This window comes from Larus michahellis, chromosome 8, assembly GCF_964199755.1.
Source record: "Larus michahellis chromosome 8, bLarMic1.1, whole genome shotgun sequence".
NCBI classification, from domain to species: domain Eukaryota; kingdom Metazoa; phylum Chordata; class Aves; order Charadriiformes; family Laridae; genus Larus; species Larus michahellis.
In genome coordinates, this window is record NC_133903.1 from 45,925,770 (window position 1) to 45,950,359 (window position 24,590).

General features: G+C 50.3%; 1 protein-coding gene across 7 annotated transcripts in view; it reads left to right on the top strand.

Moving 5' to 3' along the window:
• Positions 1-6,184: 6,184 nt before the first annotated feature.
• Positions 6,185-24,590, top strand: part of RNF220 (ring finger protein 220) — a 232,497-nt gene continuing 214,091 nt past the window's right edge. For 2 of the 7 annotated variants that reach the window (XM_074597165.1, XM_074597167.1), the window contains exons 1-2: positions 6,192-6,357; positions 13,059-13,799. In XM_074597165.1, the coding sequence (XP_074453266.1) occupies positions 13,175-13,799 (625 nt within the window). In that variant the 5' untranslated portion in view covers positions 6,192-6,357; positions 13,059-13,174. Of the gene's footprint in view, positions 6,406-13,039; positions 13,800-24,590 lie in introns of those variants that run through there. The other 5 variants (XM_074597161.1, XM_074597166.1, XM_074597164.1 and 2 more) reach the window with 4 other exon arrangements.

Genomic DNA, 24,590 nt, shown 5'->3' on the forward strand with positions numbered 1-24,590 from the left:
GCATCGGCTTGTCTTAAGTCACCTATGGCGTGTGAGCTCTCTAACATCTCATGCAGTTCCCGGGCACGACCACAAACATCGTAATACTTAGCACTTGGAACTCCTGAACAGCATCCCTCTCTGTTACGTAGCATCGTGAGAAAACACACGTGCGTATAAGGCACCAGGATATTTCCTCCTACAAACAGCCAGTTCCTATTACCACAGATGCGCGGGTAATTAGTACGGAATTAGATCCGCAGTACGGAATTAGATCCGCAACCCGTATGTTCTTGGGAAAGAGCAACTTGTCTTTCTTTTTACTGTAAAGCACCATTTCAGCTTATATATCTGTAGCAGATATTAATAACAATCATGCTGCACTTGGCTGCTGCAAACTCTGACTGATGAGAGCAGCCCTAACTCACACAAGTTTCCAATTGATTTTATCTCATGTTAGGCTCTAACTAATCACACCGGAGAGCTGCCTTAAAAGCTCACTAGATCTGTCCTGCTTGGCTTTGCTTGCCTGGCTAAAAGGAAAGGTGGGGGTCGTTTCCAGTTCCCCATTGAATTGAGGTCCCCTGCTGAACTGGGGAGCCCCATATCTCAGGTAGGTGCAGACCCCTGTCCCTCCAGGCTTTGCCCCTGCACCAGAATGTGTAGCCTATTTGGGCCCCAAAAGCGAACCCAACATGTTCCCCGAGGCGCAGTCCCAGCAAACGCCAAGGAATAAATAAGAGCAAAGCCTTGCTCACCCCGTGCGCTTGCCATGGGCCAAAGCAGGAGCCACCGCTCCGAGCTGCTCTTGGACATGGCTCCGGCTTCCCCCAGCTTCTGAGGCACAGTTCAATAGCTTTGCCTTAGTTTTACTTGATCCCATTAATGACAAAAATGACAAACACATATGCTTTGCCTTTATAGCTATTTCACGCTTTGACATGATCCCGGGCAAGTTACCTATGCTGTCAGCGTGATGGATGGTACACAGAAGGGGGGTTGGACAGGTGTAGCTCTTGTCACAGGGAAATATTTTTCCACACCATTAGCCTGTGGAACTCATAGCAACAGGATATTGCTCCGAGAGGGATTCAAAAAACCCCTGAAAAAAAAAAAAGAGTGGACTCTTGTAAAGAAAACAAGTGTCCAGTGCTGTAACAGCAAACATTAGAAGTAATCGATAAGAAAGGATGCCGCATACTACATGTGCTTCAGTCACACAACTTTGGGTACTGAAGTTTTGGAGACAACTTTCATCAGGAGCAGAGTGTCCCAGAAGTGCCTCATTTAGGGTTCTGGACATCTTATCCTAAGCATCGGGATTGAGCCTCAGCTTTGGAAATGATAATATGGTTGATGTTCACCTGTGAGCAGTGTTCCTGAAACGGCTGATGTAGTAACTTCTCCTCAGGTGTCTGCCACCCTTTGAAGAAGGAATTTTCCAAGGGGAAGGTCACACGGGAAACAGTACCGCAGGAAGATGGTTTATAACGGACACCTAGGACTCATCTGCAAAACTCTGGGCATGGTCTCCAGCCTTGCTGTCGAGATTTGGTGACGAGCAAGGTTTAAAAGTAGAGTGGCATCTTGCAGCATGTCCTGAGAAGCAGAACCAGGAGGTTTTCCTTACTCTCCCGTGTTACTCGGCAGATTTTGGAAAAGGTCTAGGTGATGGTGATGATGAAAAAAGGGATACGTGTATGTGTTGGCCATAGAAAATTTTTCTAGGATGAAGGAAATTTTCTCACTGCTAGTCCTATGAGTCAACAAGTCATTTAAAGGGCTGTTTTCTCATTCTGGGAGGACTAGTCACTGAGAGTATGCCAGCTCTAAATTTCAAACTTCTGGCAGATAGTATGATTTCAACCCTGCCTCTGCCAGAATCTTCCTCTGCAAGAGAGAAGGGACTGGCAGAGGGCGGCTGCAGATGGCTCAGAAGACGAAGAGATCCCGTATTAGTTCTCCTGAGCTATGGGACAATCCCTACGCCAATCACTAGAGTAAAGCCCAGATCACATGCTAAGACCAGATTAATTCTCCCAAACTCATAGGTCAATCTTCTTCTCAGATGTCCTCGCTAACAGCATCAGCGGATGAGACATGGCTGACTGCAGAGGCTTCAAGCTCCCGTCCTCCTGGAGAGTAGCCACCAGTTTATCCACACTTAAACCAGTGCCGCGGCTCTGATAAAACCAAGGGACAAAACTATTTGGACAGCAGGGACCACCGCCACCGGCAGCACTTCCCAGCATCTTTTCCCAGGAGGGGACGAGTGGTCCTCCTCCCAGCTGGGAGGGCAGGGTGGTGGTGGCACGCTGCTGAGACACGCTGGGCTGGCTGTAGCCAGCAGAGGGCATGGAGATTACACACGCCGGCCAGCCACCCACACCTCGCTGGGAGCGACAGCCCCGTTGAAGCCTAATGGCAATAAAAAAAAATAATTATTTTCAATTAATTAATTACTTTGCCATTTCCCCCTCCTCCACCCGTAGTGCGGATGAAAGGGTGCAAGGGATGGCCTGGGTCTAGCAGAGGTGACAGTCTAGCACCAGTAACTTCAGGCCGTGGCCCCCTTAACTGCAGAATTTTGGCACTTTCTCGGGGTGTCGCTTTTCGGGGGACCCGCGGTGTTGCGGCAGGGCAGTTCCCAACAAATGCAGATGGGATCCCCATGCGCCGCTGGTGCCCCTGCGATACAGATTTGCCCCACGCCTTCTGTAGTCGCTGCTGTAATTTACCATATTTCTCAATCTTGTTCTAGAAAATCGCAGCTAGAGGACATAGGGACGAGTGAGGGGTCGCCTGTTTTAACAATTGTGTGTAGGTATTTTAAGAACCCATCAGGCTTACAGTCGGAGGTGCTATTCTTGGTGGAATTTACACGTACCCTTGACTTTATGTATTTTTACATGTATATATGTATTTTTACATATTTACGTATTTTGTGTATATTATAGATATATATTTTATATATATACACATGTATTTATGTATATTTGCACGTACCCTTGACTTCATGTATTATTGGTAATCTTACTGACATCTGTATGCATAAAGCTAAGCGCATCTAATCAACTCTGTAGGTTCAGGACTGTATACATTAATTTAATTTAGGCTTCAGTATTTAGAACAGCATTTGCAATGAGAAGGTACAGCACCGTGATAGCCCGCAGCAATCTCAAATTTTGTTTTACCATTAAGCGCAACAAACCCCAAACAAACGGAGGTGTCCCCTATTAGTCTTAGAGATGAGCAACAGCAATACGCACCAAGTTAAATCAGATGTTCAAAGTCATTTTAGGGTCCAAATTACCAGTGTAGAATATATTTCAGTGGAAATTTTTCCTATGGGCCTCTGTGCATATCACAGCTCCATAGTGGTGCGGGAGTCCATGTTTATGGATCCATTTTCAGGATCAAAACCCTCATTAGTAACACAGATTAATGGTAATTACAAATATAAATAACTTGAGTGTATCTTCTCATTTTCCTCCGAAGACATTGCTCACAGAAGCTAGCTAAATGCCAGGCTTGTTCCCTGAATCCAAACTGTATTAAGTTCTTGTGTAACGGTGCAGTAACATAAAGTTAAATAAAGCTGCGTAATTTTTTTTCAAGCCTCAAAACATGGAGCTTGGTTCTCAGCTAGCATAAATTGGACACCAGCGCAGGATTCAGATCCCTTTTTCCATACTTAGGAACTGAAAAAGTAAAAAAAAAATAATAAAAAAAAATAATAAATTGGGTTTTGGCTAAGAACAAAAGAAAAAAAGTTTAAATCTGAGGGATCATTTTTCACGATGTTATAAGTACTGAAAATATGGCTTTATAATAAGAGCTTTTTTTTTTAAGCAGAATTCTGTAATTGCGACGGTGAAGCTGTAGCACAAGCTGGGCTGGGGCTGACTGTTTTCCCCAAGATCCCTGGGAGATAAGGGTTGGTTTTTAATGTGGCTTCCTGAAGTGTGTCAAAACTCTGATGTTATTTAAAACGTGGCTCATCCATACTACCCTGGAATATTTACCCAAGTCCTCAACGGGTTGGTCCCCTTGGTGTGGAGCGTGCCGCAGGATGAGCGCCTCGGAAATGGCTGGGGTGCCCAATTAATGCAGTGTCCCCATGCAAATCAGCGGGGCTCGTGTGCTGGGGCATGCCTGTGGGGGCAGCTATGACCAAAGAGGTGTCAGAAATGATACCAACCCTCCAACAATCACAACTTTGGTTAATCGCGTGGTAACTGCAAGGTGTTATTCACCCGCAGAATATACGCACAGTAATGTTTTGTGGTTTGTTTTTTTTTTTTTTTTACCTGGGATATCTATTCCCTGCCCATGGCAGGGGAGTTGGAACTAGGTGATCCTTAAGGTCCCTTCCAACCCGAACCATTCCATGGTTCATTCTACGATTCCATGATCTAAATGCCAGTTTTTACACGAAGCAGAGAAGGAGCTCGGGTATCTGAGCCCGCGTTTAGCACCGTGGCACAGCTGATCCATGGGAGAAGGCAGCGCTTGCTGCCCGCCCTGCCAGCCTGCCCGCTCCCGCACACGCTGCGCAGGGAAGCAGCAGCGGAGCGGATGCCTTGAAGGGGCAGCGTTTTCTTTTTATGTTGGATACCGTCAGCCCCTGTACGGCTGAGCTGCAGGTCAGAGCAGGGAGCAGAGCTACTGATGGTTACGGAAAAAAAAAAAAAAGGTACATGAAGCTCCTTCACCCAGGTGCTTTCCTGCGTCGAGGAGCTTGAAGTGCCACGCTGTTTTATTTTGGAATTTAAGTGTGAAAATAAGAAACCCTTTTGGGAGGGGGGGGGGATACATTTACTATAATTCCCAAAGATTTTACCGTTCGTGAGGCATGCAAGCACTCTGACTGCGTAAAACCTGTCTCTGAAGTGGTGTAGAAAGGACGGGTGAGCTTCAGTCCAGTGGAGAAGCAAACCATTACAGTCTGCACAATGTGCCCCGATCAGGCCTGGGGCCACGTTCCTGATGGTGCCTGTGGACACTTTTACAGGGGGTGGCGCATTCAGCGATCCCAGGGAGTAACAGGCAAAACCAGCCCATACACTTCAGTGGTCACTGCTTACACAAAAGTTGTTGGATGACATAAGCACATAATCCCTCTTACTCTCACCCACGCACATAGGATATAGCCCAAGCGGTTGATGATGCTGACGGAGAGGATTCCTTTTTTCAGTGTATGTCGTGTCGTACCGTCATATTTTGAGAACGCCAGTGCAGAGTTAGATAAGAGCCCAAAAATTCTGCCCGTGCCCTGTTTTTAACAACAACCTGAAATTGTGTAGCAGTTGATGAAAAGAACAAACCAGTTCCCGCCGGGGTGGAATCACTAAGTCTCTCCCCGGTGTACTTCACAAGAAACAATGAGACAAGTGTTTCATCTGAGCCCCTGTCTAAAACTGGCTCTTCCGTTTCCAAGGACGGGTGGTTTTTGCTCGGGACAACCCTGGGGCTGGCAGGGGAGTCGCCTGCAGCCAAGGTGGAGCGCGTGTGCGGGAGGGTTCGTCCAGAGCAGCGACGTGCATCCAGGAAGCATTAAAATAGCACTGTGCGTGCCGTGCGTGCTGCGGTTGGACAAACACCGGGAGTGTGAAGTCCCGAATTTGCTCTCTGGCTCTGCTGCGGCTGCCCGAGGTGAATTTGGGGATGTTGTTAGACCTGCCCATCCCTGGGCACCCCCGAGCACCAGGAGACGCAGGAGGGTGTGTGGGGGAAGGCTGCGTGCCCGTGAGCATCCCCGGGGTGCCGGCTTGCCCCTGAGGCCGGGGGGTTACGGGGCTACCTCGGGGAGGGAGGCTGCCACTTGGGGGACCCTACAGTGTCCCGCTACAATTTGGGAGGGAGCTGCCCGGTGGAAAAGACGACCGGTTCCAGGAACTAACGGCGTGTGGGCGACGCCGGTGCGGAGGAGCTGGGGGGGGTGTGTGTGTGGGGGGAAGCAGCGCCCCTGGGAGGGGAGCAGCCCCCCGACCCTCTATGTGGGCAACTCCGGGGACTGTGGCTGGCGGCCGGGCGGCGGGTGGTAGCCCGGTGCTGGACTGCATTTCCCATACTGCCCGAGTGCCCTAATGTATGCAGTGCTCAGCCCGGCTCCGTGTGCGAGTGTGTGTGTGTGTGTGTGCGTGTGTGTGTGTGTGTGTGCGTGTGTGTGTGCAGGCAGGAGTCCCTCGGAGAGTGGAGGCTCATTCACTGATGAGAGCCGGCACTGAGAGGCAGCACTGCTCCTTCCCTCGCACCCCCGCCGCCTCCCGCTCTGCTACATGCGAGCCGCGGGCGAGCAGCGGGGCCAGCACGCCCGGGACTGCCCTGCTCCCCGCACGCCGCCAGTTCCCCGCAGCCCCCGCCGGCAGCCGCACCGTGAGTACCGGCCACCGGGGCCGCCCGGCCACACGCAAACTTTGCAGGGCAAGTTTCTCTTCCCCCAACCCCCCCCCCCCCAACCCCCCCACCCTCCTCAACCTCCCCCCCTTCTTCCTCCACCCCGCGCCCTTTCCCCCTTCCCCCTTCTTCTCCCTCCCCAGCTCCGGGGAAGCCGGGGATCGGCGGCGGCGGGGAGCCGGGTGGGTGGGGATCAGCATGGTAATACCGAGGGGAAAGGCAGATAAAAGCCCCCCCCGCCGACCCCCCCCCCCCTCCCAACCGCACCCTCGGCGAGCCCCGAGCTGCCCGGATCCTCCCCCCACCACCCCCCCCGGTGGCTTTCCGGGGGGGACCGGTAGTCACCGGGGGGATCAGGTGCCGGGGACCGCCGCGGCAGCCCGGCGGGGGACGGCGCTCGGCGGGGGGGACACGGCCGGACCCAGAGACCGGCACAGATCCCGCGCTCCGAAATAGATATTGGGGGTTTTTTTAACTCTTTTTTTTTTTTTTTCCTTATTTTTTCGGTGGGGTAAACCGGGGAGTTATCTCCTCGCCTCTCTCCGCTGCGCCCAGCACCTCGCTCCCTCCACGGTCGCTTTGGGCAGCGACAATTTCATTTCCCAGCGGCTGCAAAACAAAAAACTTTTTTTCAAAGGAAATAACCAGATCCACGCATCCACTCGCCGGGGCTTCGGGGTTCTGGTTTGGTTTTTTTTGTTGTTGTTGTTGTGGTTTTTTTTTTTCCCCCAAATACACAAACTAAGGCTTTTATTTTGCAATAAAAGTATCTGCAAAAAAACCCCAACCAAACAACCAGAACAACCCGTCAGGGTTTCTGTGCGCTCAAGAAACACCGATCAGCCAGTAATTTTATTTACTCCGAAGCTTTCATTTTTGCAATCGTGCAGTCCCCCGGGTGAACTTTAGTTTTAAGCCGTACCAAAAATGCGCGATCCCCGCTCGAAGACCGAATTGTTGGTTTGGGTTTTATTTTTATTTATTTATTTATTTTTTTAAACGCGCGTTGTTAAGTCGCCACTTAGCTTAATTTTGGCCGAGGCTGAAGTTTGTTCAACATCCTCGCCCCTCCTTCGGGTCCTTCATCCCTAAAAGATTGCCGCCCTTGTCCCCCGGCTGCTCGCAGGTAGGAACCGACCGCCTGGATCTCCCACGCGGGGTTGTGCTGCTTTTATTATCGCAGGTAAAACAAAGGTAGAGAGGCGGTTTAAATTGTCAGCGTTATTCAACGAATGAGCTAAAATTACTCCACATGTGAATGGCGTAGCTTGGGAAGCCAGAAGAGGTGAAAGGAATTATCCCTGTTTTCGCTTTAGGTCCCTTAGAAAACTTTCTGGATCATCCAGCGATGCGATAGAGAAATCGCAGGATTTTCTTTCTTTTAACCCAACAACCCCAGCTCTAGACCAGGGAAGTCTGTAAATAGGTTTGGAAGCATGGAAAATAATTCTTCACCTTCAGATCTAAATACATAAAAACCATCTGGTTGACCACAATGAAATCATTAGGAACTGTCTACTTAAAGAGTTGTATTGAATGCTTATCCTTCCCCACAGGAAATGTGTATGGTAAGTGATTGTTGCAATAAATCCAAACAACTCTGGTCATCTTGGCGTTTGATGATCTTTCTGACTTGGGGGTTTAAGGAGGAGGAAAGGAGTCGGGGGGCGGGGGGGGGGGGGGGGAAGGCGACTTAACGGGCTGTAGGGACCGCACCGCCGACTCCCCCCCCGCCCCCCACAACTCCTTTCCCGGGAGTGAATCATTCCCGAGGAAGGCAGGAGCGGAGCGGCCCCGGTTGCGCCCCGATCGCCACTTCCCGGCGGGGGCCGGTCGGGACCGGGGGGGGGGGGGGGGGGCCGTACCGGGCCGTGCCGAGCCGAGCCGTGCCCGCAGCCCCGCCAAACACCTGTTTAATTTGCCGGCGGGGCTCGGCGGTCTCGGTAGGCTCCATCCAGCCCGGGGCTCGCCCCCTTCTTATTTTATTTTATTTGGGTTTATTTAACACGCCGGGGCGGGGGGGGGGGTGGGGGCAGAAAAATCGTGAGCGGGAGGTAAAGGGGGCGGCCGGCGGGTTGCCAGCCCGGTCGCCATCCCGCTGCCGGAGGTGGCCGGTGCCCGGTACCGGGGCTCGCCTGGCGGAGCGGCGCTTCCCCCCGGGGCCACGCCGGTTTTCCTTCGGATTTCGCCAAGTTGGGAGCGGGGCCGGGGGGGGGTGTGAAGCGGCCGGTAAAACCCTGGGTAGGTTGTTGAGTTGTATTTTTTTTTCCTTCTTTCCCTCTTTTTTTTTTTTTTTTTTTTCCTCTCTTGCCAAACCCCCGGCGCTTCCTTCCTCCCTCCCTCCCTCCCGCCGCCGCGGGGAGCACCCTCTGCGCCCGGGGGCTTTTATCCCCCCCCCCCCTTTTTTTCCTTAAAAAAAAATTAATAATAGATTTTTTTAATTTTTTTTTTTTTTAAGAAGAAGAAGTTTGGTGCAAAACAAAAGCGGGGCGAGGGGGGCAGAGGCCGGGCTGCGCTGCCCGGCGGAGCCGCCCGGGGCCGGGGCCGGGGCCGGGGCTGGCGGCTCCGACCGTCCCCGCCGCCGGTTCCTCCGCTCCCCGCTTTCCTCTTCTTTTTTTTTTTTTTAAATTTTTATATTTTTCTTTTCCCTTTAAACCCGTTTTCACAGCAGCTGCCCGGGTGTGCGGCTGCAGTTGGCGTATTTCACGCGTTGGTGGGGGGGGGGGGGAAGAGAGAAAAAAAAAATTAACTGTTTTTCCTTTGTATCTTAATCCAGTGATGAGAGCTCTCCTTTGTTGGCTTTCGAGCTTGCATTTGTTTTATTTATTATAAGGAAATCCAGTTTGGTTCAAATATATAATCCATTTGAGCACTTAAATCCCCAAACAGCTGGCATTATTTTGTTTTATAATCTTTGGCTTTTCTGCGCAGAGCATATTTCTAAATTCCTACTTGACATTTATGGGGAAAAAACTTTTTAATGTAAATGGATATTGTGAATTTTTTTTCCTGGGTCTTTCCTAATTTACATGCATCATCAATTTTCCTGGATTTCCTATTGTTTTAATCTTTCTTTTTTTTTTTTTCCCCCCTATAGCTTGTTAATTAATTTTTTTTCCCCCAGAAAACTTTGTTTCTGGAGGGAGAAAAATGTTAATTTGCCCCATTATTTTAATCTCTGGCATTTGGAAATGGTTGAGAGACCGCAAAAATGCAACCTGTTGTAGAAAACCAGCGTGGTGCGTTTTATTTATTTTAATCGATAGCAGAGAGGTGATTTAGCAATAGGAACTCCGAGTAACGTTTTAGTAAAAGATTTGCAGATCTGCTGGCTGCGGATGGGGTGTGCATGTGCTTGCATATGTGCGTGTTCCTTTGCAGGCTGATTAGCAAGTGGGTTTTACGTTTATAACCAGTGGTCACTGCTGTTTTCTCCACTTGCTGGGTGCGGGTGATGCCTGCTCAATCCAGCTCTGTCATGGCTTCTCCTACTTTTATCAGACTTTTCTCTTAACTAATTCAGCGCAGTGCCGCAACCTTCGTAAGCGGAGGAACCAAAACTGAGCCAGAGATAACTGATTGCAACTTGTTCCTCGGTGAGAGATTTTTATTTTATTTTTTTTTATTTTAATTTTTTTTTTTTATGGTTCAGTGCTAAAGGCTGTTGATTCAATTTGTCTCGGTTGTGGCGTGCTTAGCCTTGTCATTGGTAGCGTACACGATTACACAGGTAATTTGTATACACCTTCTGCAGGGTAGCTCTAAAAAGCGATAACTGGGCATATAGGTAGCCATGGAAAAAAATAAATTTAAAAAAGCCCCAGTTTGTTTTCAGTCTGGCCGTCTAACCTTCATACTTGGTAGACACTTTATGTAGCTTCCTAGATTGATCTCCACCCCCCCTCCCTCTACTCCTTGTTTAGTTAATTCAACAAAGACTTTTTGCAATCTGTTTGGAGTTTGTCTGATGCCGTGGAAAAGTAGCTGCTGATTTATTTGGTTGCTTTTCGATTTCTGTCCCTAGCCCGTCTTTTCTCCTCCTTTCAGCGGGGATGTCAGCTGTTATTACTTCCTATTGATCCCTTTGCAAAGTGAGAAGTGAACTAAAATTAATGTCAATTCCACTGCTCGGATCAATAGCCGGAGTTATTTTAATCTGGATTTGCGCGAGGTGCTAAATTAAAAAAAATCAGCATAGAGGCAGAAAAGTAGCAGTTCCTCACTCCGCCTGTGCCCACTGCCTTCCCGGCACCCAAACGTTCCCTCCAGCTGATTACCCTGCAATCCATATTTTTTTAATTAAGAAGGTCGGCTAGTTTTCTTATTTTGGGGTTCTGTATTTAAACCTATGACATTTTGACATTGGGAGTGTATTAACGATAGATTTTCATAATGACTGGTCCGCCGCAGTCTAATCTGTCCCTGTTGCTGGGGGTGGGGAGGTGCTGGGCGAGAAGGGAGCGAGAGAGAACGAAAAAGGAAGTGGGAGCTGAAAAAAATTAAATTTGGCTGGCCCAGATATTGTAATGTGTTGATTTATTCCCAGCGTAATGAAGTTTGCAAACGAATAAACGGCCGTAGTGATTCACGGTATCCTACAGGAGTGTCAAGTGTTGCGGCCAGATTACTAATTTATGAAATACATTTAACGTAATGGGGTGATAGCACAAGTAAAAATAGAAAAGGAGGCAGAGGTGGTGGCTTTTTCTTCCCCCCCCCCCCCTTCCCCTGGAAATCCGTGTTTTCCCGTGATTGCTCAGTTTCGCTTCCATGTTAATGATTGTTTGTTTCTGAGAACGGTGGCTTATTTGCACGCGTCTCTTTAGATACATAATCGTGTGTGTGTGTGTGTGTGTATATCTCTATACATTTAGGCGGTTGCATAAGCCCCCCGCAACCCCAAATGTGCCGGTGGCTGCAGTTTCCTGACCTCCAGTTTTCCCTCAGCCTGGGGGGACGCAGGGGACCGAGCGTACCCACGTCCGCAGCGCCGACCAGGATGCCCTTGGCACCCCTCGCGTCTCCCTCTGCCCCTCGCTCTCGGCGGCGAGAACTCCGCGGGAAAGTTATTTCAAATTTGGAAGAGAGCGAACCCATTAATGCGAGATACATAATCTGGTAATTTAGCAACGATGTCTGTAAGGATGGGTGCCAAATGAGGAAGCGGAGAGATGATGTCCACTCATCTTCACAATTAATAACAGTCAGCGGAGCGGCTGGGTACAGGATGGGAGAGAGGAAATGTTATCACTGAACTGCATTAAAGCCGCAGACTGGATTTCATACACTTTGTTAACCTAGGCTCCCTCATTCATGGAGTACAAAAGGCACTCCATTAGGGAGACACTCTTTCACTAAGTTTTATTTGAGATGTTTGACCCTCTGGATTTAAGAGGCACAATTTGTAACAGCTTTTTATTATTATATGATTTTTCTGGCCCTTTGAGCTCCGGCGGCTAGTATATTGTTTCAAAGTTATAGTCCTTGTATTTTAAGCTGGGTTGTGGGGCCTGAATGGCAGGCGGCGGAAGCTTAAAAGAAAAGACACGAGATTGATTGGGGGGAGAAAATAACGACACAAAAAGCCGGAGCGAAGTGGGGGAGATGCAGAAAGGAGCGTTTTCCCTTCTTTCACCCGGGGAGGGGGTGGTGGCTGGCTGGGTGGCTGCAGCCAACCTGGGAGGCTCAGCGAGATGCGAGGCAGAAATTTGGTTAACATTTTCCTCTAAATGTTAATGGCACATCCAGGGCAGTTTACAAATCTACTTAAGAGTGAGTGCATTAGGAACTAAAATTACTGATCCATTCTCTCTTGTCCCCGACCCGAAAGGCAGACGCTTGCAGAGATCAGATGGCAGAAGCACCCATTATGATTTTAAATATTGTCAGAGACGCCAGGCGTTTTGCTGGGGAAGTCTCTTCTCCTTTGGCGAAGAGGGACCCTGCGTGCACGCGGGGGTGTTTGCGTATCACACACACGCACCCACGCACAGTCACATTCCTACATTCCAACAGTGTGTGAATATATATATATGTATATATATATATGATGGCATCAAGTACTGTGTGTGCAAGTACTTACCTACCCATATATACTGCGAGAGTGAGAGAAAATACCCGAGTGTGCTGTGTGTCTTAGGCATCACGTACGGTATAACCATGTACGCTGGCTTATTTGGGTAACTATGTACAATAAATATTTTTATGTCGATTCCACACGCACAACACCCACCCCTCCATCCCCCCGCCCAAGCAAACAGTGGTGTGTGTATGTGTGGGCTTTCTTAAGCTTATTGCAATTACATGTATGTGCCTCTTTTGCCGTATAAAATTCCAATTACAATTTGGAGTGACTATCTTAATTTTAGACCGAACGTTGTTTATTAGTGGGTTATTAAATCTGCATGTTATTATGGTTGCTTTGCCTTTCATTTGTCTTGCACTGGATGATCCCCTTTAACCTGGAGGGGCCAGAGCTGGTTCCACTAGTGTGTGAAGTTGTCTATTGATTTTCTTGAATGAGAACAGTGGCGCGTCTCCGGCCGGTGGGTTGTAACACATGTGGCCACCCTGCCGCTGGAGCGTCCCGGGGAGATGAGCGCAGAAACCTAACCGCTTGTGTTTTTTTTTTTTTTCTTTTCTTTTCTTTTCTTTTTCTTTTCTTTTCTGTTTCCTTGCAGCGTTCGGAGGGTGATGATGCTCCAGTAATTTTCCCCGCTCCATTGCCAGGCATCGCTTTGCTTTCCTTCCGGGGAAGATCGTTCCGCTTGTGATCCTGCTGAGGAAAGAGACTCCGATGGACTTACACCGGGCAGCGTTCAAGATGGAGAACTCACCCTATCTCCCCAACCCGCTGGCCTCCCCAGCGCTGATGGTTCTTGCCTCCACCGCCGAAGCCAGCCGCGATGCTTCCATTCCCTGCCAGCAGCCGAGGCCTTTTGGGGTCCCCGTGTCAGCAGATAAGGACGTGCATATTCCCTTTACCAATGGCTCATATACTTTTGCCTCCATGTATCACCGGCAAGGCGGGGTGCCGGGAGCGTTTGCAAACCGCGACTTTCCTCCATCCTTGCTTCACCTCCACCCTCAGTTTGCACCCCCCAACCTGGACTGCACCCCGATCAGTATGTTGAACCACAGCGGCGTTGGGGCTTTCCGCCCCTTTGCATCTACTGAAGACCGGGAGAGCTACCAGTCAGCCTTCACGCCGGCCAAGCGCCTGAAAAACTGCCATGACACTGACTCACCCCATCTGCGCTTCTCGGACGCTGATGGGAAGGAGTACGAGTTTGGCACCCAGCTCCCCTCCAGCTCCCCCGGCTCCCTCAAAGTTGATGATACGGGGAAGAAGATCTTTGCCGTTTCTGGCCTCATTTCCGACCGGGAGACCTCATCCAGTCCCGAAGACCGAAGTGACAGATGTAAGTACCTCCGTTGACTTGTTGGTTCTTCTTTAGTTGCGCCTGGTTGAGATACTCAACAGGTGATTGTCCCGCAGTGCTGCGGCTCTTGCTGAGGGCAGAGGAAAACCAGCCTTTCCTGCCTGCCAAGCTCAGCCACGCAGAATTGCCTTGTCTCTTCCAAGTGGACATTGACAGATTTTAAGGTGAGGCGCTCTTGAAGGAAACTTGTCCTCCAGCACGCAGCTGGAGAGACAAAGTTGACCATGCAGAAAGATGCGCGTGCTCCCGTGCGAGGGAGGCTGTAGGTGCTGGTACATGTATGTGTGTAAACAGGGATTAGATGTGTGTGAACAGGGATTCAGCTGGAGCGTGTAGCCATAAACTTTCCCAGAGCTCGCAGCACACGCGTACCCCCTGCTTCTCCAGGTATTTCGTTCTGACCTTTTCTTCATACACACCGTTCTCAGAGCAAATGCATCACCACCTTCAGGATTCGTGCCTCAGGTTAGGACAAAAGTGCCTTTTCCTCTGGTTAACTTAAGAATGTTCCTGGCCACCGAGGCAGAAACCCGGATCCGTTCTTGCAATTCAATCAGCTGTTGCGCCGTGTTCTTTCTCGGGGTGTTTCCCTCCTTTGGCGCCTGTCGAAATGCAGCGTGCCCTTTTGCGGAACGGTGGTTGGACTGAAGGGAACCGGTCCTCGTGCTCGTGGCTGTACCTCCCTGCTCCCCCACCACCCTGTCCCTCGCGGTGTTGCCTACACGGAGGGGCCGAGCCATCCTCCGGGAAGGGCAGGCTTCCAGCTTTGCTGAGCTGGGAGGTGACCCCCCCCGGCCATGGGGAGCGGTGTGGCGGCGGCAGCGCCTGGTACCCCGAAGCAGGGCGCTAACTTAGGAGGAGAGTTTTCCTGTAAACCCAGAACCTGTAGACCAAGGAGTGAGTGGTTTGCTTTTCACGTGGGCTCCTTTGTTCTGTTGAATTTTCTTCCTAGAAAACAATTTTATAGCTGTTGTTGTTATTACTGTATTTTTTTTTTTTTATTTTTTTTTTGCAAGGAAAACCTGCTGGCCCGCTCCTTCCTCTCTCTTTCAGACGTGATTTTTCTTCTCCCCTTTATGATGCCGAGGAGAGTAATAGAGACATTGTGGCTCTCTCTCCCCTGTCGGCGCTGCTTCCTCAGGCTGTCTCCTTGAATTAGGCACTGTGCTAACTTACCAGCGCTAAAAGGCATCTGCCTAAACCCAGCGTACCTTTTCAATAAAAGTCGTCATAAAATCAACCTGCCTTGTAAATCCATCGCTCTTTGGTTTTGAAATATGCTGCAAGTGTGTCTTTTACGTCGGCGTTTGTGAGGGTAGGACGGTTCCCACTGAAGGCAGAAGCAGCGTATTCCTCACGCTACAAATGTGATCTCTTATCTCTCTCCCCCCTCTCCTCTTCATCCACCCCTGACCGTGCTACTTTTTGTGCCGTAAGCTCCTTTCATCGTTCAGCATCTCCTCTCCCTCCTTTTGGGTCCGGAGGGGAAGCGGCTGTAGGTGGGAACGTGCGTGGATGCGTATGTGTGTAATATAATTATCCTTGGGGTGGGGAGGGGGGGCGGGGGTGGGGGGAGGCAGGTGAGATGGTGAGGCTTAGAGACATCTTTGTCGATGCTCTTCCCCTTATCGATATAACCTGGCCGTGGAAATGAAGCTCGGCTCCAAAGAATACTCCGGGAGATAGCGGTGGAGGAGCGGGTCCGCCAGCTAAATGAATTTAGAGCGCATCAGCTGCCATGGATCTTGCTAGCAAAATCCTGTCAGACACCCCCCTTAGAGAAGTAAATCTGTTAAATGAATTAGACCCCGCGGAGCGCAGCTGCGGATGGACGGACAGATGCATCCCCGTCCGCTGCCATGCCTTGCCTTTGCCAACAGTGTGTGCCGAAGGTGGTGGGTCCCCCTCCTTCCCGGGAGCGGACGGGGCGAGGGAGAGGAGGGCGGGGGGACAGCCGGCCCCCGCCAGCGCTGCGACAGGGGAAGTGCCGGGGAAAGGAAGCAGAATTAAATAAAAAACAACTTTGCAAGGCAGCTTGGAAAACTTGGGCAGAAGTGGAATATGTTTTCTTCTATTGTTTTTTTTTTTTCTCACCCGCGTTGTTGAATTTCTTTAAGACAGTGGCCCGCAGGGTAGAGCCCAGCAAGTGCAGCATCCCTCTGCATCTGGCATTGCACCGACATTAAAATTCTTCCGTAACTACCGGGACAGCGCACACCAAATATGTCTGTTGGCTCTGTGTCATATCCCCATCACATCTAGATACTGCGCCATGGAAACTTCGCTCCATTAACGCGGCGAGTTTATTTGGCGTGTGCACACGCACGCATGGGTGTGTTTGCTGGAGGCCGAGGGAGCGAGCGGCGGGGCTTTTTAGAGGATCCTAATGGTCTTTGATGTTGGCCATTAGAAAAGGAAAAACTTCCGCAAGGAGGAATTGGAGAGACCGCAGTTTGCAGATGTAACCGTGATCCTGTTCTGCGTTGACATCTGCCTAGATATGTTTGGAGTTTCTACGTAAATGCATACTTTGAGGGAGGGGGTTGTCATCTCTTATTATTGGCCCCTGAGAAGTTTTGGGGATCCCTTGCGTAATTGTTAAATGTAACCCGTTGTAAAAGCCGCCTACTTGTGCTCCTGATGGAGAATCTGTCGCAGGTAGGTGGCTGTAGATTCTAAGCAAAAAATGTAATGTGGCTTTTCTACAACAGCGAGCAAAAAATTGTAAAATTTTCTCAGACCAGCAGCACCTTTACGTGTCTAACGGGTGCTTTTCCGATTTGCAGAGCTCAATCCTGTAGTTGTATTTTCCAGATTCCTGAAAGGGTTTGTGTTACGTGGAAGGTGAATTGCTGTGAGTGCACGGCGTATTCTTCTGTACCACTGCACAAGAGCCTTTTCTGACTTGCTCATTAAAATGTCTGTTTCACCCCATAGTTTAAATGGTGATTTTCTGAGAAACTTGGTTTTTTTTCTTTTTTAATTTAAAAAAAAATGGAATTCAATGCACTGACTTTTAATTTTCCCAAAGAACAGATTTACGCTTGAGATACTTTGCAGCAAAACGAGAATCCAAAGTCAGGCTTTTTCACGTCAAGGAGCGTTCGGGAGTTGCTCTATCCAGTCCCCTGCATCATGGGAGCAAAGTCTCATCCTCTTTTTCACCAGTGGAGGAAATCTGCAGAATTCAGGAAAATTATTTGGGATGTGTGCTGATGTAACCCAGATTGGCACCTGGCCCTGTAAGATGCACACCTGTGAGGCAGAGATGGCTCCGTCTTTCGGGAGAACCTTTCCTTACTTTTAAAGCAGGGCGCTGCTCGCCAGTGGTACCCGCGCCGTGCATCCCCGGAAGGGAGGGCATCTCCTGTGGGGTGCATCCGGGTGGGATTGTGCTCCTCGTTACTCAGCAAATTGGGCCGAGACGTCTGCGTTTGGGCAAGCCGCCTCTCGCTGTCAAATGCGGGTACTCAGGACATCCGGCGTGATGGAGCGTACGGGGAGCACGTAGAAAAGTGGAGCCTTTCCAGGGAGAAGCAGACGTAACGTGTACTGGATGGGGCCGTTCTCTTAGGTGCTTACTGAGAAAAATAACGCCATTTGTTAGAGTTTAGGGGCTTCTTGTAAAGCATGTGTTAAAGACACCGGGAGACATATTTTATGGGTTTCCTTTAATAAGCGTACAATAGTTGAGATTCCTAGAAGGAGTGGAAATAAATGGCATGTTCCTTTCTGCAAAAGAGATCTATAGCCCTGTTTTAAAATCAGGAAAAAAAAAAAAATAAAGATCCCCGCTTTTATTCTTTGCTTCTAATAAAAACTGTCCCAGTGGCCTTCTGTACCCAGTCACCATGGCATCGCTTTCCCACAAAGTGACAGGCAGAGGTCCATGCCGAAGCCGGGATCTCTTGGCAAAGAGCTGGACCTTGTCAGAGTGGACACCTCTGCCATCCCTGCAAGGCTGCCCGTGCCCCCAGCCTCCCTGGGACCACAGAAGATGGTTTCCTCATGCTGCTTGGTCTTCATCTTGTGTTGTCTGTGACTTCTTGCGGAGCAACAGCCTGATGTGTCAAGGTGACCTTCTACATCCTGGCCACCGGCTCTCCTGGCCCCTGTTTCCCTGCTGCGGCTGGCGGCTCTCGCCCAGCTCCCGGTGATGGGGATGAGCGATGGGGTTGGTGAGCAGGCTGCAGCCCTCGCTCATCTCTTGGGGACCAGTGGGTAAAGTGTGGCTGGTTTTATTAATGTTATTTTGATTATTATTTTGTATAATCCTAGTTAACCTTGGTTATCTGGACACAGTCGGGTCTGTCCTGCAACCAGAGGTCTTGCAAGAGAGGTTGTGCGCCGTGTTAGTGAGCTCTTTGTTCCACTTTAGGGTTGGAAAGGACATCTTTAGCATGGAGTTAGTTTTCCTTTTGAAACAACTGGTTTGTTATTGATCAAATGCAAATTGCACTTCAGGTGGTGGACATCAGGGCTACGATGACCACAGCTTGAATTCCTGAATAACGTAGTGCTTTGGAAATCAGACCGAGGACTGTCTCTAAAGTCACCCACCCACTCAGACGTGTGTGTGTTGGGCTTTGTGTTTATGGGCTGGGATCTATGGGGAGAGCTGCGTGCATACGTATGTACGTGTGCTGGGGGGAAGAAGGTTTATCTTCTTATATTCTGTGGCAGAACAATGGGTTGGAGGGGGAATGCATGTGTCCACATATCCATCGCTCACGCTCACTGCCCTTCCTGCTGGGATGCACCACTTCCAAGGCTGGTAAAATTTGGGGTCTAAAGTGAAGTGATGCTGTGTTGCTAATAATAATCAGCCGTGACCATGGGAAATTGCAAGCTTAACATTGCTTACGAAATAATGAAATAAATCGAGTGGAACACTTGCTTTCCGCCCTGCGTTGCCCTGCATGATGTAGGAGGAGGGAAGGAGCAACAGTGGATTTCCTGGAGGGGTGGGCAGGCGGATGGGCAGTAGCAGAGACGAGGGACACGTGTCCATCCCTGTCTCACCACCGAAAACGCGCCGCCGTCCTCCTGGAGAGAGGTGCACTGTGTGGACGCCTGGGAGTATGCAGCAGCCGCCTCCTTTTTCTGCTTTTCTGGCAACAAACCTTCCCGCTCCCTCTGCAAACTGTTGCCGAGACTCCTTTTCCATGCTGTTCGGCTTAATTGTCTTGTCGGGATAAAGAAATGTTTGAACAGTTAAAGTGGGGAAGGGCTGGATGGGAGCAGCCCCTGGCGGCTGCGGGGCCATCTGGCCTGCCTTGGATCTGCTGGTCTCCAGTTTATATTTCTCTTTCTGTTATTGGGGGCTATCTGGCGCACTCGGAATACCAAATCACCATGGTGAGAGGAGGGATGGGGCCGCCCCTCCGGCCTCCCCTTCCCGTCAATTGTCATGCAGAGCCCGGCCGGGCGGCTGGTCCCCTCGCAGCCCTCATTTGCTGTCCTCGCCCGGCTCTCGGCAGAAGGATGGCTTTTAATTGATCGTTTGAGGGGGAGGGCTGGGGCTGTTTTCTCCTCCAAAATGTTTCCCCGCGCAGCCGCTGCCATCCGGCCAGCTTTCATGTCGTCTCAGCCATGCCAGCGATGCCTCCTGCCCTTTCTCTTCCCTTTTGGATTCCCCGGGACTTGGTGTCAGGGCTCGTAACCGCCGTCCCCGGAGCACCGAGCATCACCTAAATGTCATATTTATCCATCTCCCACTGGAGGGATGGGCATGGGTACAGTAAATATTTACGGCTCCTCTTTTTCCCTGCTTGTCTGAATGCTGGCATGAGCCTATTTATCACAGGTTTGCCGGGCAAACTCCCCACCTCACTCGGTATTTCCCATCAAAATCACAGCCCCCAAAACCGCTGGCCAAACCCTGCTTCCCGCGAAGGGTTTAATCACATTAAATCTTCGGCCCCATCGATCAGACTGGCCTGCTGTCACGGAACTACGGCAGGAGAAGTGAAGGCAGACGCGGGGGCTGCCGAGCTGGGTCGGGGACCGGGAATCCCAGCCTCAGGCACGGCTCGGAGTCGCAGTTTCCCGATCCCTAATGGGAACACAGTGATACCTCCCTCGCAGCAGCGTGTGCCGCTTTGATATCTTCTGACAGAAGACGCAAGGCAAGGGCAAAGTATTAGTATTATTAATATAGTACAGTTAGTAGAATATTATGAACTATTATAAATCATTACTGCTAAACTACAGTTATTAAAGGAAATGACCAAAGTGCACTTTGCGAGCCAGGATCTCTGACAGTTAAAACATTGTTTTATTATTTTACTTGCTAACTTGCAAAATTCGAGAGTTGGCGACAGTTTCCTGGTTGATCGGTGGCGATTGCGTAAGGAATTGGGAGAAGCGGGGCGGGAACGGGCGTTCAGGAGGGAGAGAATAAGCATTAGTGCCTCCGTGATTTATTTTTTTTTTTCCCCTCTTTCTTTGATAATTTGAAGGTCTCGAAGGAAAGAGACGTACCCAGGCATGGGCCTAATCCTGCTCTGTAGGAGTGAAAGCGTTCAAGGCAACGAGGTCTTAGTTTCTGTAATTCCCCCGTGGAAAAAACAGAAGTGAAGGTGTTTGTGAATCGTTGCTGGTCGTTTTTTGATGGCATTTAGACCAGTCCCATTAAACGCTAGCAGCAGATTCATTTTTCCCTCTTTGCTTGCCTTCCAAGGAGTAGAAAACAGACATAATTTTATTTTACACGAGACTGTAAGATCTCCTCTCATCTCCTTTGCTGGCTAATATCTGCAGCTATAAAATAAATTCCATTTGTGCATACATGGTGTTAGACCGAGGTAAATAACTGTCATCTGAAATCTGCCTAACCTTAATCTGCATCAGGAGCACTATAGAGAGCTGTACTCATTTGTGTAACATTAAGCTTTATTTTTATTATGGATTTCTAATGCAAATTCATAGTGGGGGCAAAGTTGTTTTCTTGTAATACCACATTCCAAGAAAAGCAGCCACTGAAAGCAAATTGTGACAATTTTTATCCCCTGGTTCCTGTCACTGGTGGTCTTCGATCACGTCAGTTCGCTTGATGGCCTATGAATTTTTCACCTCTCTTCTTCAGGGTGGAATAGCAGATTTGGGGACCTCTGAAGACATTTTTCAGCTATGCAAAGCATTGAAATTCTTCAGGAATAGCAGATTTCTATTTGGGAAATTTAACGTGCGATCGGATTCCTATACAGCGTCCTCTAAAAAAGGGCACGTGTGGGTTTTTTCTGTAGATCTACGCACGTCGTCTGTGCGCGTGTTTTTCTCCCTTTTCATGCAACCTCGCTGTTTGCCTGCTGGGCTCTGCTGGCCTGAGCGATCCCTGTGTATATAAACTCACAGGTTACAGATATTCGGGGCAAATTCATCGTCCTGAAATTCAGTTTCCTTCACGTCTTACCGCCGCTTTCCTGTTGCTAGTCGGGTATTTGTCGGCCGGACTGGCGGTCCTTCTCTGGGACCTTAGCCCTCAAGTCGATGAAGGCTCTGACTGAAGAAGTACGGTGGATTTGGGCACTGTCTGTGCCCGTCCCCTTCTTCTTCATCTTGCCTTTTTAAAACGTGGGTGGTGGTTGCGATAAGCCAGGTGTTACTCTTTAGCCATCGCTTTCTCCTCTCCTTCGACCGTTTGCTGGCGTCTTGAGTTGCAGCAGTCCCCAGGGCAAAAGAGAAGAAGGGGAAAAGCAACGCTGGGAAGGAGTGGGGCAAAGAGAGATTTATTGTCTTAAACGCGGATGACGCGGGGAGGGAGTCCCGGTGACAGTGAAACTGCCCGTTGAGTTCAGGTGTGGGACGCTTCCAGCGTGTTTTTCGTCACGCGGGACATTGTTTCTAATCGGTATTGTTTTAAAACCTTCCATTTTGGGCAGCTTGGGGCCGAGATCTGCTCTCTCACCCAATTGCAGAGCAAGAATGTGTTTTGTACTTTTTCTTTTGAACGCCGGGCTGTCCTGCAGTGGGAAAAGGAAGGCACTAAGTGTCTCTGGAAACCTTGAAAAGGAAGAGCTGGGAGCGGTGTCCTTGCTTTCCCCAACAGCAGCACCGATTCTTAGTAACCACCTCTCACCCGAGTGACATCGCCAGTTGTTTTTAAGTTGGAAAGACGCGTTTTGCTGGCGCGATCCCGCAGCCTTGCCTGGGCTCTGCAGGTGTGCGCTGCCGCAGCCCCGAGCAGGGTGAGGGTGGCGGGACGCGTCCGGCGGCGGATGCCGGGCTGGCTGGCGCGGCTGCTTTCCCGGTTTCCCGAGCGCGGGCCGGTTCCTTGGAAGGAAGGTGGAGCGCTTTGCCGCTCGGCTATGGAAACGAAAACAGAAAGTGTCGGGCAGCGGGCGAGCAGCCTGCCACCGGGAGGGGAAAGGCTCACCAAATGCGAGAGGTTTTGTAAACAGAGCAAAAAGTAAAACTCGGGGAACTGCCCTGAGGGACCTGCTTCTTGCTATTGGGATTTTTGATACTTGGTTTCAAATTAAGTTTTTTGTTTGTTTGTTTGTTTGTTTTTTTAATTAAAAATGACTCAACCTTTTCATCTGATTTTTTGAGGTTGTTTCCTTGCGCATTAAGAAACGACTGGCAAAGCCATTCAGCATGGGAAATTGTCTGTCCTGGAACACCCCTGGCTCTAAGGAGGCGTAGGATAATAATCCCTCATCGCAGAGGGCAGTTGTGCCGGGACAGGAAAAGACCTGATACCACATTACAGCTCTGCCTTCTCCTCCAATTTTGCTTCCAGTATTGAGGATTTCTTTGGGAGTTTTTTTCTCCCAGTCCTCTTTGCGGGGAGACCCTCGCTGTGCCGGGGCTGATGGGAGGCTGTTTGTGAGGAAGGAGGGCTCGTGGGGGCGAATGGCGTCCCGAGTGCTTCACCTCGGGCTGGGTGAGCCAAAGCCTTATCAGGGCGTCCTGGCCGCGCCGCAGCAGAGCCACCCCGCACCCAGGCCAACCTTTGGCCCGTGCAGGCCAGAGGGAACCTTGTCTCCTCGTCGTTGTTTGCAGTGTGGATGGTCCTGTGAGGTCCTGATGGCTGTGGAAGGGTGGAAGGTGCCATGGGGGTGGAAGGTTTGACACGGGGTAACAGACTCAAACTAAAAGAGGGGGGATATAGATTAGATATCAGGAAGAAATTCTTTACTGTGAGGGTGGTGAGACACTGGAACAGGTTGCCCAGAGAAGCTGTGGATGCCCCATCCCTGGAAGTGTTCAAGGCCAGTTGTGATGGGGCTTTGAGCAGCCTGGTCTAGTGGGAGGTGTCCCTGCCCAGGGCAGGGGGGTTGGAACTGGGTGATCTTTAAGGTCCCTTCCAACCCGAACCATTCTGTGATTCTGTGATCTTGGGTGCTGGGTATGAGCGCCGGTCAGAGGGATCCCAAATGCTGCAGCACCGTCGAGGGGGCGGCAGAAGCCCGCTTCCTTCTCTGGTTTATTCTTGCAAACCAGTTTCACGTGCTATTCCCAGCACTGTGGGTTGGAGGTGAGCCTCCAGCAAAGTCCTTAGCCAGGGTGACAGCTCTTCCCTCCCGAGCTTCTGCCTTCAGCCTCCCCGGGAAGGCAGTTTGACCGGCGGCCTTTTTTTCTACCAGGGAGATGAAGGAGCAATCAGTGACCTGGGTAACCCCGCGCGGAGCACGAGCAGAGGAACTTAACGGTCACAATCAGAAAGTTGCCAGCCTGAGTGGACTCATACATCAGGAGGTGCCCCTTAGACAGGAGATGGGGAGAACCAGCAGCTAAACTCTTACCACCCTGCTTCTTCGCCCTCACTTTTGCCCTTTGCTCGGAGCACAGCCCTGCTGACGTCGCTCCTGCCGTCCCCGCTCCTGGCGCCCGGTTGCCACCGTCTGTGCCGCTCCGTCCTTTCTGCCTGCCGGGGTTCACACGCAAAAACGTGGCTCTGAAAGCGTTGTTCTGGTTGCGGAAGAGTCCCGGCGCTCGGCAGCCTGCCTTCGCTCAGGACTCGGGGCTAATGCGTTGGGGGAAGCCGTGTGGAAGGCGCCTGGAGACTCAGTAGTGGGTGAAGCGGGGAGTCTGCGGATCAGAAATTAAATGTCAGCAAGAGGTCTTTGAGAGAGCGTGAAGCAGAAAAGTGCTACAAGTTATTTCTGTCTTAATTTGGCCAATGCGTTGTGTCCAGTCCCATGTTGGGTCCAGGACTGAAATAAGTATGATGATATTTGGATCAGGACTGGGATATACTGGAAAAAGTAAGCCGTGAAAGTTTGCAGATCTCCGTCTCCATTAGCCAGCAGTAATGTTCCCACCATCTCATTATTTTCCCTCTTAAAATGAAAACAACACGTTAACTGCGGAAACAGGGGAGGATTGCGTTAGAGCAAGACAGAGCTGGGCAGAGAGGACTTGAATTGGCCTCGCTTGTAGCTCAGATGCTGTGGGTGTTGTAGCCTGGGGATGCTGGGTATGGTGTGGTCCGGATGAGGCCCCAGGTTTTACGGCACATCTCAAGGAAGAAGAGGCCTTAATCTTAAAAAAAAAAAAACTGCTTCCCCTTTGGTCATCACTTCAGGAGCGCTGGAAGGACCCAAGCGTGCATCTCCCACCCCAGTGAACGGGCAGACCCCGGAGAAGGCTGGGGAGGGGGTTACGATGTCAATAAGAAACATCTGGGTCTGTGTTCTCCCAGATGTTGCCAGTCGTGTCTGGGTTGTTAGCTGCACCTGGGCAAAGAAGAAAAGGAAATCCCCGGGTGGTGTGATGGATTTTGCAGACCCCGGGAGGCGAAGGGCAGTTAGACACCACTTGCTG